Source organism: Peromyscus californicus, unplaced genomic scaffold (assembly GCF_007827085.1).
Source record: "Peromyscus californicus insignis strain IS unplaced genomic scaffold, ASM782708v3 Scaffold_4__1_contigs__length_199733344, whole genome shotgun sequence".
Lineage (NCBI taxonomy): Eukaryota > Metazoa > Chordata > Mammalia > Rodentia > Cricetidae > Peromyscus > Peromyscus californicus.
The window spans coordinates 57,375,164-57,391,271 of NW_026294562.1; the positions used below are offsets into that span (position 1 = coordinate 57,375,164).

Sequence of the window (16,108 nt, forward strand, 5' to 3'; positions counted from 1 at the left end):
GTATCCTCAAGCTGGGTCTAGATGTAAGCAGGACAAGGCAAGAGTTGGCAGACCTGCCTTCTACAGGAGGGTCAAACAAGGAGAATGGGGGTACATGGAAAGGGCCCACTTCCAAGCTTAGAAAGGTGGTAATTTTTGGATATGTGCATCTTGAGTAGATGGATGTCTTAGGTGAAACTGGACTTGAGGGAAATTTGAATAATCTGAAAATAAGGCTTTCCCTGGGCGATTGGTTGTATTCCTCTCCCCACTTTGCCTTGCCTTCTGGAACTGTTCCTTATGGATCTCAGTCGAGTGTGGTTGCACATGCCTGTAATGCCAACACTCTGTAGTATGAAGCAGGAAGATTTTAAGTTCTAGCCAGCCTGGGCCAAAAGAAATAAAAGGTGTACCTCATTGAAAATGAGTGTCTTAGAAAATTGTAGTTTTAAAGAATAAGGGACCCAAAGACTGGAGGGTTTATGAAAGGAAGTTCTACCGGGAGTTGTCCACTGCAGTGCACACACTGCTAAGATGTCTAGGCCTGATTGCTTTATTTGGTAGATCAGGGCTAGATCTGGCAGGGTGACCCAGGTAACCCAGCTAAGTGTTGCAAGCAGGTTCTCTGTGACTTGGAAGACAAGGTTTCAAATGGAGGCACCTTGTTCCTTTTGTGTGTTTCTGTAGAATCTGCGTCTTTTCTCAAAGGGGGTTCAAAATTCTGGGAGAAACTATTAAAACAAGGGAGATAATGGTCACTTTAGTGTGGGTTAGTACAGGGGAGGTTTATCAGGAGTGGTTTGCTCTAATAGAGCTATTCCTCTGGCTACTTCTGAGCTGAAATTTTTTAGGGCCTACTTCCAAAGAGGTATGCTTTTGGGGAGAGCATGTGGTCAGTAAGGAGAGAGCAGGGTAGGGGGACATTCCTTAAAGTCTTGAAGGTCCAGAAGTAGGCTTGGAGTACAGGTACTTAGGCAGAGGATAGATGTTCAAGACAGAACATACATACATACACCAAATGTCCCAGCCTTTCCTATGGTTAGGAGCATATACTTTAGGGTATTGCTATCAGAGTGTGGCCCCAGGTAATACTGTGGGAAGTTTTTTGTCTCATGCCTACTAATTTCTGGGAGATTTATAAAATTAGATCTTAGATTTATGTAAATTTTAAATATATTAAATCTTATTGTAAAATAGATCTTAAGGGCTAACAAGATGGCTCAGTGGGTAAAGGGACCTACTGCCAAACTTGACAATTTGAGTTCTATACTCAGAACACACATGATGGAGGAAGAGAACCCACTCCCACAGAATGTCCTCTGACCTCCATTTGTGTGCTGTGGCACACACATACACACGCAAATATATATATATATATATATATATATATATAATAAAACATAGCAATTGGGCTTCTACCATAAACCTTCCCATTAGTGCTTGTTTGATATGTTCCCTGTAAGGAGCCAGAGACAGCACCAGGATTTTGTTTCTGTGCTTTTAGCAAATTGTATATAGTTTCTTGACCTCAATCCTATTCTCTGTCATCTTCAGCCTTTGGAGGTCAAGTGGCCTTTCTCAGTGCTGAACCGCCTTATACATTTTATTGTGTTTCGCTCCCTTTAGGAGCTATTATTAAGCCTGCTGGTTTATCCTTTATTTTTTTTGTTTTGTTTTGTTTTTCACTCTGATCCCTTCTGTATCTTCGTTCACTGCATCTTGTATAGAAGTTACAAAGAGATTGTTATGGTTCCAGCAGGTCTACCTGAGACAGGCAGATGACCAGCACTCCTCTTCCAGGGTGCCCGAACTTGGCCCTAGTATTTCCTGTAGTGGGTTTGGTTTGGGTATCTAAAAGCCCTCTTTCGTCCTGGGTTCTCTGTAGCAAGCTTTCTTGTTAGACTATCTTTGGACCGCCAGCCTACAAATAATGATCCAGAGACTTATTAATTATGAAAAGCTTGGCCTTAGCTTAGGCTTTTTCCCAACGAGCTCTTATAACTTAATTACCCATATTTTTTTTTAATCTATGTTCTGCCACATGGCTTGGTTGAGTCTGCTGGTAAAATGGCATGCCTAGATTCCTCCTCCCAGTTTCTCTCTATGCCAGGAATTCTGCCTATTCTCTCCTGCCTAGCTATTGGCCATTTAGCTCTTTATTAAACCAGTCAGAAGGCATCTTAGGCAGAGAACATTTTTATAGTGTTAACAAATATCCCACAACAGTTCTCGTAACCCAGAGGCTTGGTACTATTATTTTCATTCATCTGACGTTCAGAGCTGACACTCTCTTAGAGATAGTATGTAGCCCATTTGCTCAAGGCTCCTAGTAGCCAAAGTATAATCCTGTAAATGCTGAGTATCCAGTCAATACCACCATTGAGTGTAGAGTCGTAAGTGTGTGGCTATTGGAACTTGGGAGTTGTTGGTGCTTGTGGTCACTCTTAAAATGATGTATTCACTACATTTTCCTTGGGGGACTTTTTAATTTTCTGTAGTGTTCAAAGTCCAGAGAAACATGTAATTTCTACTTAAAGTGTGATCGCTATTTCCAGTATGTTTATCTTCACTGGGACTTGAGTAGGAGCCACTCATGGCTATGATCACTTCTACAATGTGTTTTGCAGTGGCTAAATGAGGAGAGAATTATCCAGAGGCTTGTGGAAATAGTTCATCCATCGCAAGAAGAAGATGTAAGTTCTCTTATGACTTATTTTTTCATATAAAAATTGTTCATTGGCCACAGAACATACATGTGTATCTATGAAAGGGATCAGGGGGATGGTGTATCCTGCATTGTAAGGAACAGGAGAGCCCTGTCTCCTTCCAAGAGCTAGGGTCATGCTAAACCCACTTTGTGACAAATCTCCATCCACACTTATTTTTCTTTTATACCTGCTTTAGCTTAGGTGATGGGGCCACATCTGCATCTTGAGAGATCTGGCTAAAGCTTTGCAAGCTCTCAACATGGTCTGGGTCACCACTGAGCCTAACAGTGACTGGTCCTGACCCTGAAGCCTCAAACAGGTTCAGCCTGAGTGTGGAGGCTAGAGACAGACGTTGTGACCATGTGTCCTGCCCCCATCTCTTCTCCTCCCCTGGTGCTGGAGATTAGACACAGATACTGCAGTGGTTCTGAAGCTTGAGTTGGCTGTTTCACATTGAACCCTGTCCTGAGTGGTTAGGGTATGTGTCCCTGATGTCTGCAGCATCCACTCTTCAAGTATTACTTATGCCAAGATGTGTGAGATTATCCAAAGTCAACCATTATCTGCAGGCAGGACAGCTCTGTATGGTTTAACTTCATGTCCATGGAGGAGTTGGGTTTTAGGGTGGTCCAGAGTGTGTTTGAGGCCTTAGGTCCTCTTCACATGCTTCTAGATTGCTGGTTAGAATGGGGAGTAAGCAGCATGGATGAGCAGGGCAGAGGAAGCTGGATTTTTAGCCAGAGAATATTATCCAAGGGTGGATTTTCTGTGGAGGTGGATTTAACCTCTTTTCTAATAGTCTACTTAAAAAATGTTTATAGTCTGGAGCAATGGCATGGTGGTTAAGAGCACTTGTTGCTCTTGCAGAGGACCTGGCTTCAGTTCCCAGCACCACCTGACACCTCGTAACTACCTCAGTTCCCAGGGATCCCCTCCTTCTTCTGGTTTCTATAAGCACCAGGCACATACATGGTACACATAAAGTAAAGATGAATCTAAAAAAGTTTTTTGTGCCTAGAGCAGATCTAAGATACATTCTTCATTTTTCTACCATCCACTCTTGGGATTGTGGAGTACATGCTCCCTTGCAGTAGCTGCTATTGTTGCCAGAGTTGATATTCTTCATACATCCCAGAGCTTGTGTATGCCGGGTGCTAAGGGAGAACTCTGGTGCAAGAACTGTCTAGAACGGTACTAATTTCTTCTCTGGGTAGGAGCTCAGTAGTTCAGGAGTTCAGTTCCCATGTTCTAGGGTCATGGCCAGCACAGGTTGACATAGGCAAAGTTGGCCACTTTGTAGGGGATACTTTCCATAAATAGGCTTGTTCCTCACTGTGTTCTTGAACAGAACTTTATTTATTACAGGGCATTACATTTGTCTACAGAGTCCAACAGAAAATGTAAAGGAGAAGCTCAGTTCTTTCCATTTTTAATTTAATTTTCTGTGTATGGGTGTTTTGCTTGCATGTTATTTCTTTGGGAAGACAGCCCCATTGCTGCTCATTTGTTAAGTATGTGTTTAGTTTTGTAGGAAACTATTCTTGGTTATTGCACTCTGGTTTTCTGCTCCAATATACTTAATCCATCATTTTAAATTTTTCTAAAATAATGTTTTTAGATTTATTTCTTTATATGTTATGTGTGTGAATGTTGTACCTGCTTGTATATATGTGTACTTCAGGCATACTTAGTGCCCACAGAAGCCTGAAGAGGGTGTCCAGTCCCCAAGAATTGGAGTTATCAATGGTTATGAACCATCATGTGGGTGCTGGGAATCAAACCTGGGTCCTCTTTACTGATGAGCAATCTCTCCAGCATACAGCTTTTGAGGAGGACAAAGCATGACTAGCTTGGTGACTCCTGCCCACAATCCCAGCAAATGAAAGGTTGAAGCAGGAGAGTTGTACAAGTTGGAGACCAGCCAACGCTACATCTTGAGACCTTGTCTCAAAAAAACAATACACACACGGGGTGGGGTGAGAGGGTTAATAATCATTTTAAAAAGTGTTAGGTTTCTGATTCTAGTCTATGGGTGTTGATTCCCGCTATGTATCATTTCTAAGGAAGGTAGTGTTCTGAAATGTTACGGTTTCCCACAGGACATGAATGCTGAGGCTAGAGCTTCCCAGAAAGGTAGATGGACACTCCACCTTCTATCTTCCACAAAACTCTTAGGTTTTTTGTTTTGTTTTTTAATATTTGAGCTAGTGTGTGTTTTATCTGTCTGAGCTAATAAAGGTATGTGTGTGGGATACCTTCCCCCCACCCCCAAGTATTTGGTCAAAGACATTTGTCCATGTCAAGCCTTGCTCACACATCTGTACACATGGTGATCTATCTGCACTGTGCAGTTGTGGAAGGGAAGCTCATCAGCCTGGTGGTCAGATGCTTCGTCCTTTTCTTTGCGGCTACACTGCTCATTGAAGCTCATAGATGGTTTTAACTTGTGTTACCCTTCACTTTTACTATAAAGTTAACTTCTAACAAGTTCTATAGCTAAAATTGTGCCTTTTTCCTTTAGCGACATTCAAATGCCTCACAATCACTTTGTGAAATTGTTCGCCTGAGCAGAGACCAGATGTTACAAGTTCAGAACAGTACAGAACCAGATCCCCTGCTTGCCACTCTAGAAAAGTATGTTTACCGTTTGGTTCTTACTTTCCTCATTGATGCAGTTTGATGTGTTACATTGTGAGTGACTGGTAAGTGAAGTGCTCATTTGTGGGCATTGAGTCATAAAAACCCTATGCAAAGCAGGAAAGCCCGCTTTTCTTCTTTACACCGTTGGTGACACAGGAGAGACCAAAAGAGCAAGAAGGGGAACCAGTGGCATGTATATGTGGACTTTCAACTTCTCTATGCCTGCAAAGCTGAGTTTTACAGAGCCATCCTGACGTGAAACAATCACACCATGACTTGGAGGGTTTCATTTTTTTTTTTCCTAATTTTTATTTTTATTTTAAATAGAGTCTTCTGTATGTATGCATTTGACCCATTTGGGTTTTTGGTTTCTTCTGAAGATCTTCCTCAGGCCACTGTGTCTTTGCAGCTGACTCAGGCTGCCTGAGTAATTACCTTGTTTAAGCTCGTGTTGAGGGGAAGATCCCTCAGGGACTGGCTGCTGTTTTGATTTCCATGATTCTCACATTTTCACAGAGAACATTGGTGTTAGCATGGGTATGTCCTTGACTTATGTCCACACTGTTAAAGTGGTGTAATGGAAAAGTAGACTCCTGTGGGAGGTATATCTGGAAATAGCACACAGTAGCACTAGACACAGTGGTGGTCTGCTTCGGTCTGCTGCTCTTGGCTTGTCTCTCATGGTGTTATGTGTCCCTTCGTAGTCCTGTAATGCATGCAAAGAGGCTCTTCTGCATCTTTTGCCAAAGTGTCTATAAGACAAGGGAGGGCCAAACCAGAGACAAAATAGCTTGCTGTAGCTATGTGAGAGAAAACTGATTTGTATTCCCAGAATTGTTGCCAAAGGAGAGAATGGCACATGCATAGAGACCCCAGTAGTTCTTGGTGTTATGTCTCATTTTATGTATGTATTCCTCTCAAATGTATAGGATCTTCCACATCCAGATCCTACCAGTTGTAGTGCTCTTTAAGTTGAGCTGTGTAAAACTGCCGTTTGAGTCACTTAAAAATTCTGAGTGTTTGGCTGCGTGTGGCAGCACATGCCCTTACCCATCACTTGGGAGGCATAGGCAGGTCAGTTTCTGAGCTCCAGGACACAGGGCTACATAGTGAGACCCTGTCTCAAACAAACAAAACAAAAGAGCTTCCTTTTTTGAGTATCACCAATTTCATATGGTTACAAAGCTGCTGTCCAATAGAAACACAGCAAAAAGCAACACATAATTTTAATGATTTTTAAATGTGGAATCTTAGAAGCTGGCATTTATAATTAGAGCATGTCAGAGTCAGTGAGTTATATTCTGACTGTTGGTTGGTGTCCACATGTAGTGAGTGGCCAGTGCTATAGACTAGGTCTACCTGCTGAACTGGCCAGCAGTGAGTGAGCTCTGAGCTCCATAGGACCACCAGAGGCTGTGTGTGCGCTTGCTTCTAACCTTCAAGCTGTGACTTTAGTTCTCGCTAACTTCTGAAATTAAGATAAGTATATAGTCATGATTTATATCAGTACATGTTATAGTGAATTTGTTCAGATACATGTACCAGGTGAGTTCTAAAACCTAATGTACATTATGATGGGTTCTTTCTCCTTCTTTCTCTTTCTCCTTCCCACTTCTCTCTCTTAAGGAATGAAGAGTTTAATTTGGCTCACAGTTTGAAAGTAAAGTCCATCATGGCATGATGTATGTATAAAGTATGAGGCAGAGCGCGAGCGCACGCGCGAGCGAGCGCTGCCCTCCCCTTCAGAATATCTTTTATTTGACAGTTTTGTGCTGCTGGTTGTTTTATTGTTTGTGGGTTGAGAAAATATAGTAATAGTAGAAGGCTGCTGTGAGCTTTGAAAACCTCCATTAACTATAGTTGCTTACTCCACATATTTGGTTAATACATCTGATAACAGTATATAAAAATATATTGTCTTAGCCAGTGTTCTATTGCTATGAAGTGACACCACGACCATGGTAATTCTTATAAAAGAGAGCATTTCTTTGGAGCTGACTTACAGTTTCAGAGGTTTAGTTCATTTTCCTCATGGCAGGGACCATGGCAACATGCAGGCAGACATGGTAGCTGAGAGTTCTGCATCCCAATAGGTAGGCAGCAGGAAGAGAGAGTGAGCCTCTGGACCTGGCTTAGGCTTCTGAAACCTCAAAACCCACCCCCAGTTAAATACTTATTCCAACTAGGCCACACCTCTTAATCCTTTCAAATAGTGCCATTCCCTGTGAGCTTATGGGGGCCATTTTCATTCACACCACCACGTAGTCTATAGTTAAGGATCAAATAGTATAGTTACTGTAATAGTGATATCAGAGAGCCAGTCTTTTAGTGAGACATCAAAAATTCCCTGTATTAGAATGCTGAATAACCCAAAGGTTTGGTACCACTACAGTGTCTGTATGTCACAAGTGAAACAGGTGCACAGGGATGGATGGGTTTGAATGGGCCTAAATTGAAGAGTGTTTGAGAGAAGTACTACCAAGAAAGAAATCCTGAGTTAGTGGACATGAAGTTTAGGAGGAAGTTTGGGCCTGAATTAAAAGCATATTCTAGCTAGTATCTCTAGCAAATTTTGAAATTGAAAATTTCAAATTCTTTTTTTTTTTAAAGATTTATTTATCATGTGTGTAGTATGCCTATACACCAGAAGAGGGCACCAGATCTCATTGCAGATGGTCATGAACCATCATGTGGTTGCTGGGAATTGAACTCAGGACCTCTGGAAGAACAGCCAGTGCTCTTAACCCCTGAGCCATCTCTCCAGCCCCAAATTTCAAATTCTTCAAAATAATTCATTGAGCTAGACTCTGCAGCTTAATTTTGGATAGTAATGAATTCAGTTTTGTTCATTTGAGTCAATTTTATAGATGTAAGTTTCTGTGGCCACACATACAAAAAACAAAACTCAGAGTACAAGCCTTTGTCCCAAAGATGTGGATGAATGATCTAGAAGACTTCATACATTGTGAGTTTTACCGATGCTTGGCTAATAACACTCCTGTGTTTGAAAATGGGAACATTACTGTCAGAAAGCCCTTTCTAATCTAGAGGCTGAAAGGCCCTCATCCTGTGTGGCACGTTCCGTTCCGTCCTGTCCTATGCCTGGGTGTCTGAGTGATGGATAGTGGTGTTTGGATAAGGCTCTGGATATGGCACCACTACTGTGTTGTTAAATCCTAAGTTTTTGCTGGTTATTACATTATTTTGTCCATCAGAATTCTCCTGGTGTGACAGAATTCCAAGTTGATATAGCTGTGAGATGGTTGGGGCCTATTTGCCATTGCCTTTGAATAGATGTCAGTGGTTCTAACAGTGACTTTCCTGTGGTGAGAACCCTGCATTGTCCGAGCATGATAGAGACAGGCATTGGTGCTATTCCAGCTGGGAGGCCACCAATGAAGAACATAGTTGCCAGAAGCACAGCTCCAAACCTCTAGTCCAGTGACTCTCAACCTGTGGGTTGCAATGCCCTTGGGAGGCGGGTGGCATGTCTAATGACTCTTTCACAGGGGTTGCATATCAAATATTTATATTACGATTCATAACAGTAGCAAAATTACAGTTACAAAGTAGCAACTAAAATAATGTTATGGTTGGGGTCAGCACACCATGAGGACTGTATTAAAGGATTGCAGCGTTAGGAAGGTTGAGAACCACTGCTGTAGTCTATCTTTTAGTGCTGTGACTCCTCTACACGATATTCCCACCTTTTTAGTGCTGCTTCTCCTGACTTACCATTGAGAACTGTAGAGTAAAGGTCAGTGGGTAATAGTCTGTTTTACCTGTTTTGGATCGTTGGTAATCATACAGCAGCCATACCTGTGAGGGAAAACACGAGTGGGTTCTAATTTGCCATTTGGAAAACTTTCCCTTCCTTTTGGAAGTGGTGAGTTCTTAGTCTTTACTGTTCATCACCATCAGCTGTCACCACTGCTACCACCCTGCTTAGAGTGGATCACACTTAGCCTTGGAATATTTGTTGCTTCTCAGCAAGGTTCCCAAAGGCAAACCGGGCCCCCCTTATCCTCTTAAAGGGGGATAAACTTCCTAACTAAGAAGAATTGCTGTAGTAGTGACATTTGAGGTAGAAAGCAACCATGCCTGTGTATGGATGAGTGCTCATAAGGATTGTGTTGCATCTTTTTAGTTGTTACTGTTAAATAACATTTCAATCAGTGCTTGACTATTGATTTCTTTCCCCAGGCAAGAAATTATAGAGCAGCTTTTATCAAATATTTTTCACAAGGAGAAGAACGAATCGGCCATAGTCAGTGCAATCCAGATTTTACTGACTCTACTTGAGACTCGACGGCCAACGTGAGCTTTCCTTTTATCTCACTAAACCATCCAACTTGTTTTACTTTTAGATGTCTTAAAATCTAAGAATTAAATTCTTGCCAGGTGAGCTACAGTAGCATGCCTTTGAAGATGAGATGTTGAATCTTACTGCTGTAGAGACACTGATGTCATTTATCTGAGTGCAGCCTATAGAGATTTAGTTGAACAGTATGGTTTGATAAAACAGGTTTTTGGCACAGCTTTGTCTTTGCTGTAGTTAGTATGCCACCAAAATGGATGTGAGGTGAGTAAACCCCAAACATGGACAGTGGCCCAGACAATTATCTGGCTATGTTCTTATGAAGATGGAGGAGGGGTGCCCCAATTGGCAGGTGCTGATGGAGGAAGGGGCTCTTTCATCTCCGGATTCCCTTCCTCAGACTAACTCCTGTTGTTTTATGGGGCTCACTGTGAGAGTATTGCACTTCAGAGGTTGGATGAGCAGGCAGCATGAGGCTTTAAAGGAAACACTTATGTTTCATATTCATGAATGTGGAATGTTTTTTAATAAGCCACTGGATTAAGTGTTGGAGGAATATGCAGAGATTGCATTGTTTTGCCTGTTGTTACTGGACCTTTCCAGTGAAGCAGATGACATGGAGAGAAGGGTGGCATCCTCAGCTGGCGGTGAAGTCTTCAGCCAGCCAAGGCTTCTGTTTTTCCTCTTAGTGATGAAATGTAGGTCTCTAGGGTAATAATGAAGGCAGCCTTACCAGCCCTACTCCCCAGATGCCTGGCCCCTGCCACTGGCCTACCTAATCTCAGTAATAATGGAAGGAAGTTTGGCAGTAAGACTTTCAAATTTGTTGTAATTTGGAGAATCTGTAATTTGCCTTTCTCCTTCTTCCCTAGAAATTCATATTTTAAGTCACGTAACCAGCATGGTAGGTATTCCTCAGTTGTGCCCAGCTATCTTTCAGCTCATGCCTCAGGGCCTTCTACCTTCTCTATGTCTTAATGTCATACTGAATGGTACTGTGTGGCTTATAGGATGACTCTGACTTGAGAAAGAAAGAAACCTGAGGAATAGTAGACATGACATTTTTAGCAGATGTAAGGGAGAAAACACAGTACCTTGAGCAAGATCAAACTTTGAAAGTACAGTTAGATCGTGGATCTTCACTTGATCTTGGTGAGATTTCTGAATCCCAGGGAAAAAGGGTTAAATCTCAGAAGTATCTGGCTAAGAAGAAAGCATTACTTGTGAAGAGCATCAGATTGCCAGGCAGTATATCTGTAAAGCCAGGATCTCAGATGAAAGGCTTATGGGGTGTGAGGGAAGAGGAAGAACTGTGCCCTACCTTGTGTTGTCCTGTTACTAAGGCCCGAGAAGTACAAGTGAAGATCCATGGTGGGAAACCTGCTGCTGTGTTACAGCCAAGAAAAGTAGTGATGTGAAAATTCACGTGCCGAAAACTGGAATAGATTCCAGGTTGTTTTAACAGAGTTCAAAAAAAATAAGGTGTGAGTGCACACTACAGCTCCTCCTGACCTATGCATCTTAGCTGCATCCTCCCTGAGTTTCCTCATGTTGATGACACAGTAGTTCAATTATATTTTTGTAAAGTGTGTGTGTGTGTGTGTGTGTGTGTAAACTCTCCCAAGGCCCAGGAGGAGCACGCTTACAGGGACGATATAAACCATGGGCACATCATATGTAGAGAAGAATTTGGCACACAAGCCCTAACCATACATGCAAAGTAACTAGAGACTGGAGTACTGAAGGCAAGCATAACAACAGAACCTAAGCCTTGCTTCACTCGCTGTTAACCATATTGAGTCAAAGTCAACACTAAAGGACCACTGTCAGAAAAAGGTGATTTAGTATAAACACCATTATCATGTTAGAGCAATGGAAAAGTAGGCAGTATACAAACAGAACAAATGGGAAGATTCAGTAAAGGGACGGGAGATTGTGTGGAGAAATGCTAGAGATGAAAACAGAAATGAAGAGCCCTCAGCATTTATCATAGTCCCCAACATTTGAGAGAATCTCACAGAACAGCAGAGAGGACCATGATGAAGAGTTAAATACAAACATCGCCTGTCAGCTGAGATCCCAACAGTAACTACAAGCCACCAGGAACAAATTTGAGTGCCTTAAGTCTTGTTTTCTGACCCTGTTGTCTGATAAAAAGAACCAAAGCACCCTTGAAGAAATGGCTGGTGCAATCAACACACAGTAAATGAAAGTCCCACGAAGCAAGGAAATACTGAGAAAGAGTAGGGGAAGGTGTGGTTTCCACTGGCACCCCCTCACTGTGTGTGTGTGTGTGTGTGTGTGTGTGTGTGTGTGTGTGTGTGTGTGTGTGTGTGTGCGCGCGCGTGTGTGCGTGCTTTGGTTCGAGGTTCCGCATTGTGCATGTGTGGAGATCAGAGGACAACTGTAGGAATTGCTTCTCTTCTACCACTGAGCCATCTCTCCAGCCCATTTAGCCTTTTTAAAATTAAGCCCATGTAGAAGAGAAATAATAAAACTAAAGAGAAGAAATCAGTGGTATAAAGAGGAAGAAAATACAGAAAACCAATTAAACCAAAGGCTGATCCTTTGAAATGAGCAATAAAATGGATAAACCATTAGATGGATTGTGGAAATGAAAAGTAGAAAAGATACAGATTAGAACAAAAGGGGTGGGTGGAAAAGAAGCTAGTACTGTTTTTTGTGGACATTAAAAGAATATAGAAATGCCACAGGATAACTCATTAAAAATATTCAAGAGTTGAAGGAATTTAACTTCCTAAAGGGAAAAACCTGCAAAGGGTTACTTAAGAAGAAATAGCTCCATTTTATAGCCATTGAAGAAAATAAGTTCGTGTTGAACCCTTCAGAAAGACCATTCCTTGCCTGTAGAGTTAGGTGCAGAAGATAAATTCTGAGTAGAGATGTATCAGTGTGTAAAAGGAACGCATTGCAAACCCCTGTTAAAAAGAAACTAATTGAAGTAGATAAAAATAAACCATTACATATAACAGGAGTACACAAGAGCTAGGTGAAAATGCCTTAAGGAAATAGTAGCTGACCAATTACATCAGTTAGACCTGGAGATGGCTTAATGAATGTCCTGTACCCCCAGTGTTAGGGTGGACAGAGACAAAGAGGCTCACTGTGGTTTCTTGCTGGCTCCTAGCATAGCTCCAGGCCCAGTGAAAGACCCTGTCTCAAGGAATGTGATGAGTGATAGAGCAGGACACCAGACTGTTGTTTATTTTGTTTTTGCTCTTTTGGGGGGCACCCAGCTCCCAAATAAATCACACATTTTTTTTTTTCTTCTTCAGTTTTTAGAGCTTTATTGGAGGAAAAAGGGGGGGGGGGGCGGGGGAGAGCCAGGCCTGGGGGAGGGAACAGAGTAGGAACAGAGTAGGAAACAGGAAGAGGAGCATGGAGAGAGGGAGGCTTATTCTTAATTATACATGCTCGGCCTTAGCTTGGTTTATTTCTTGCCAGCTTTCCTTAAATTATGAAATCAACCTTTTGCCTCTGGACTTTCCCTGTTCTCTTCTTTAAATCTTACTCTTACTCTATGTCTAGCTGTGTAGCTGGGTAACTGGCCCCTGATGTCCTCCTCTTTCTCTGGCTCTTTCTTCTCTCCCCCCAGATTTCTCCTGCTATTTATTGTCTCTGCCTGCCAGCCCCACCTGTTTCTCTCTCCTGTCTCACTGTTGGTTGTTCAGCTCTTTAGTAGACCAGCAGGTGCTTTAGACAGGCAAAGTAACACAGCTTCACAGACTTAAACAAATGCAACATAAACAAAAGTAACACACCCTAAAATAATATTCTACATTTCCCCCTTTTTGTCTAAATAAAAAGAAAGGCTTTAACTTTAACATAGTATAACTAAACACTTATCACATGAGAATTAATTGACAATATTCAGTCCATTTACATATAACAAAATCAGAGAAAGCATTCCACCATCCATCCATCTTAGTGACTCCAAAGTTTTATGCATAATTTACTTTCTATCATAACTAAGAAAAATTGAAACTCTAATTATTTAGTCTTTAACTCCATCAAAGACCCCAGAAGGAATTAATATTCCCTAACAACAGAGACATCTTGCTGCCTGGACAATCACCAAAAGTTCCTCTGAGATGTTAGGGCATCCATCTTCGGCCTATAGGCCAAGAATATCTGGTAAACTTTTTTGGTGAAGCAGGAAATTTGAAAGACTGTCCTGCCTATATTGGCAAAATTCGTCAGTCGCTTTCCTCTGTGTCCTGCAGAATATCTAGCAAACTCTTCTATGAAGCAGGAATTTTGAAGGACTGTCCTTGCCTTGTTTTGGCAGAGTTCAACAGTCTTTTTCCTGTGTGTGTTGCATATCCAGTCTGCACAGCACATTGTCAGCAGTCAAACGCAAGAGCAGTTTCTTTGCTCCGTGGCTAACCTTGCCACAATGAAAGGAAACTATAAGGAATTTCTTCAGTGCTCATCATCTCTGAAGTAAATTGGTGCTGCCAGGAGCAGATGTGTCTCATTGTCATGAAAACCCTATGTTTAACAAAAGATTTTAAATGCCATATTCTGTAGGTCTTTGAAAGGTTTGAAGACCATCTATCTATCTAAAATATATCTCTATATGATCTCAAAAGCATATCTACAGATTTGATTGTTATAAATGACTAACCACTAACCTGTGTTTCCTGATTTTCTTATATAGTTTATAATAGTTTTCAAAAACTAAGAACTCCAGATTTCCAAATGAACTGCATAGGCACAAAACCTCAAACAAAAATAGAAACATGCATATAATATGTTGTAACAAAAATAACCTTAAATTTTTATCAATATACAAAAAAAATCCTTTAAACAAGAGTAGAAACATACAATGTAACAAAAATAACTTTAAATTTGTAGCAATATTCTATATTTCCCTAAATGATAACAAACATCCATAACCCACCAAATAACCAAAAGCTTCCCACCCCTCTCTTGGGAATGTGGGCATAGTAGTCTCCAAACTGCTTCCTGCTGTCTGAGGACGAATTATCTTTAGGGTCCCAGAGAGAAAATTTGAGATAATGGCCAAATCTTGGGAAGACCAGCAGTAATTTTGCTGATAGATATCACCTGTCAAGATCTAGGAGGTCTCTGATCAAACCTGATCCATATTAACACTGAAGGAATTCATAGCTTCTCATCTCCTGTGGGAACAAAAGCAAAGACTCTTCTCCAAAGCATTTTTGATTTCCATTTGACAAATGTATTTTTTGACTTGTTAAAAGTTAAGGCATTCCTAAAGTATATAGGCTGATTGATTTCAACAGTCCCTCTTTCAATTCCAGGTCTCTTTGCAGCTGTCCTTTGCTTTTCAACTATCCAAAATTTCAAAATCAACCTAATAACATACAGGATCCAGACTCCCTATATGTATTTCTCATCTTATGTGGCTTTTCTCTTTTATATTACTTTTACTCTGTCTTTAAAAACTTTAAACTATTCATTTCTTTCCATGACTATGCCCTTTTTCTTTTCTTAAGCCTACATACATTGTTAAACACACTGTAACCTGTTTAGAGGTTTTTCCATCTGGACTTCTTTTATTGCCTATCTTCAGCCTTTTTTGACCGTATGAGCAGTCCTTTAAACTGCTAACCTACACCTGGATCCTCTGCACGACTCTTAGCTGGCTCCACCTGCTTCTTGGGTCATGAAAACCAAGCGTGAAATTTGAAGCTGCTTGGAAGTTTGTCTGACCAGGAACTGCATTCAACCTTCCTAGAGCTCTGGAATGCCAATGCTTGCACTGTGGCAGACATTTTTACTTAATTTTTGTTCCTACTTAACGTACTGGCTGCTCAAGGGCTTGCCAGCAGACAGAAACTCTTAAACTCTCAGGCCCTATGGAAATTTGAGCACCATGTTGATATGCTGAAATATTGTTTTGTTTTTGCTCTTTTGGGGGGCCTGCCAGCCAGCTCCCAAATAAATCACACATGGAGGCTTATTCTTAATTATAAATGCCAGGCCTCAGCTTAGCTTGTTTCTTGCCAGCTTTCCTTAAATTATCCTCTCTCTACCTTTTGCCTCTGGACTTTTCCTGTTCTTACTTCTGTAAATCTTACTCATACTTCATGGTTTGCTGAGTAGCTGGATGGCTGGCCCCTGGAGTCCTCCTCCTTCTCTGGCTACTTCTTTTTTCCTCCCAGATTTCTCTTTATATTCTTTTCTTCCTGCCAGCCCCTCCTATCCTTTCTCCCGCCTTGCTTGTTATTGGCCATTCAGTTCTTTATTAGACCATCAGGTGTTTTAGACAGGCACAGTAACACAGCTTCACAGAGCTAAACAAATACAACATAAACAAAAGTAGCACACATAATATTCTACAACACCAGACATCCTCTGTTTTCCATACGCATGCAGAGGCACACAGCCACATACATGCTTGTACACTCCCCTTAAAGCAAAATACGTAGCAATGAAATAATACACTAAAAGCATA

General features: G+C 41.3%; 1 protein-coding gene across 13 annotated transcripts in view; it reads left to right on the top strand.

Annotated features, from left to right (window-relative positions):
• Positions 1–16,108, top strand: part of Ppp6r3 (protein phosphatase 6 regulatory subunit 3) — a 132,010-nt gene that overhangs the window by 62,129 nt on the left and 53,773 nt on the right. For all 13 annotated transcript variants that reach the window (XM_052760042.1, XM_052760040.1, XM_052760043.1 and 10 more), the window contains 3 exons: positions 2,607–2,672; positions 5,209–5,321; positions 9,531–9,644. In XM_052760042.1, coding sequence (XP_052616002.1) covers positions 2,607–2,672; positions 5,209–5,321; positions 9,531–9,644 — 293 coding nt within the window. The remainder of the gene's footprint in view (positions 1–2,606; positions 2,673–5,208; positions 5,322–9,530; positions 9,645–16,108) is intronic.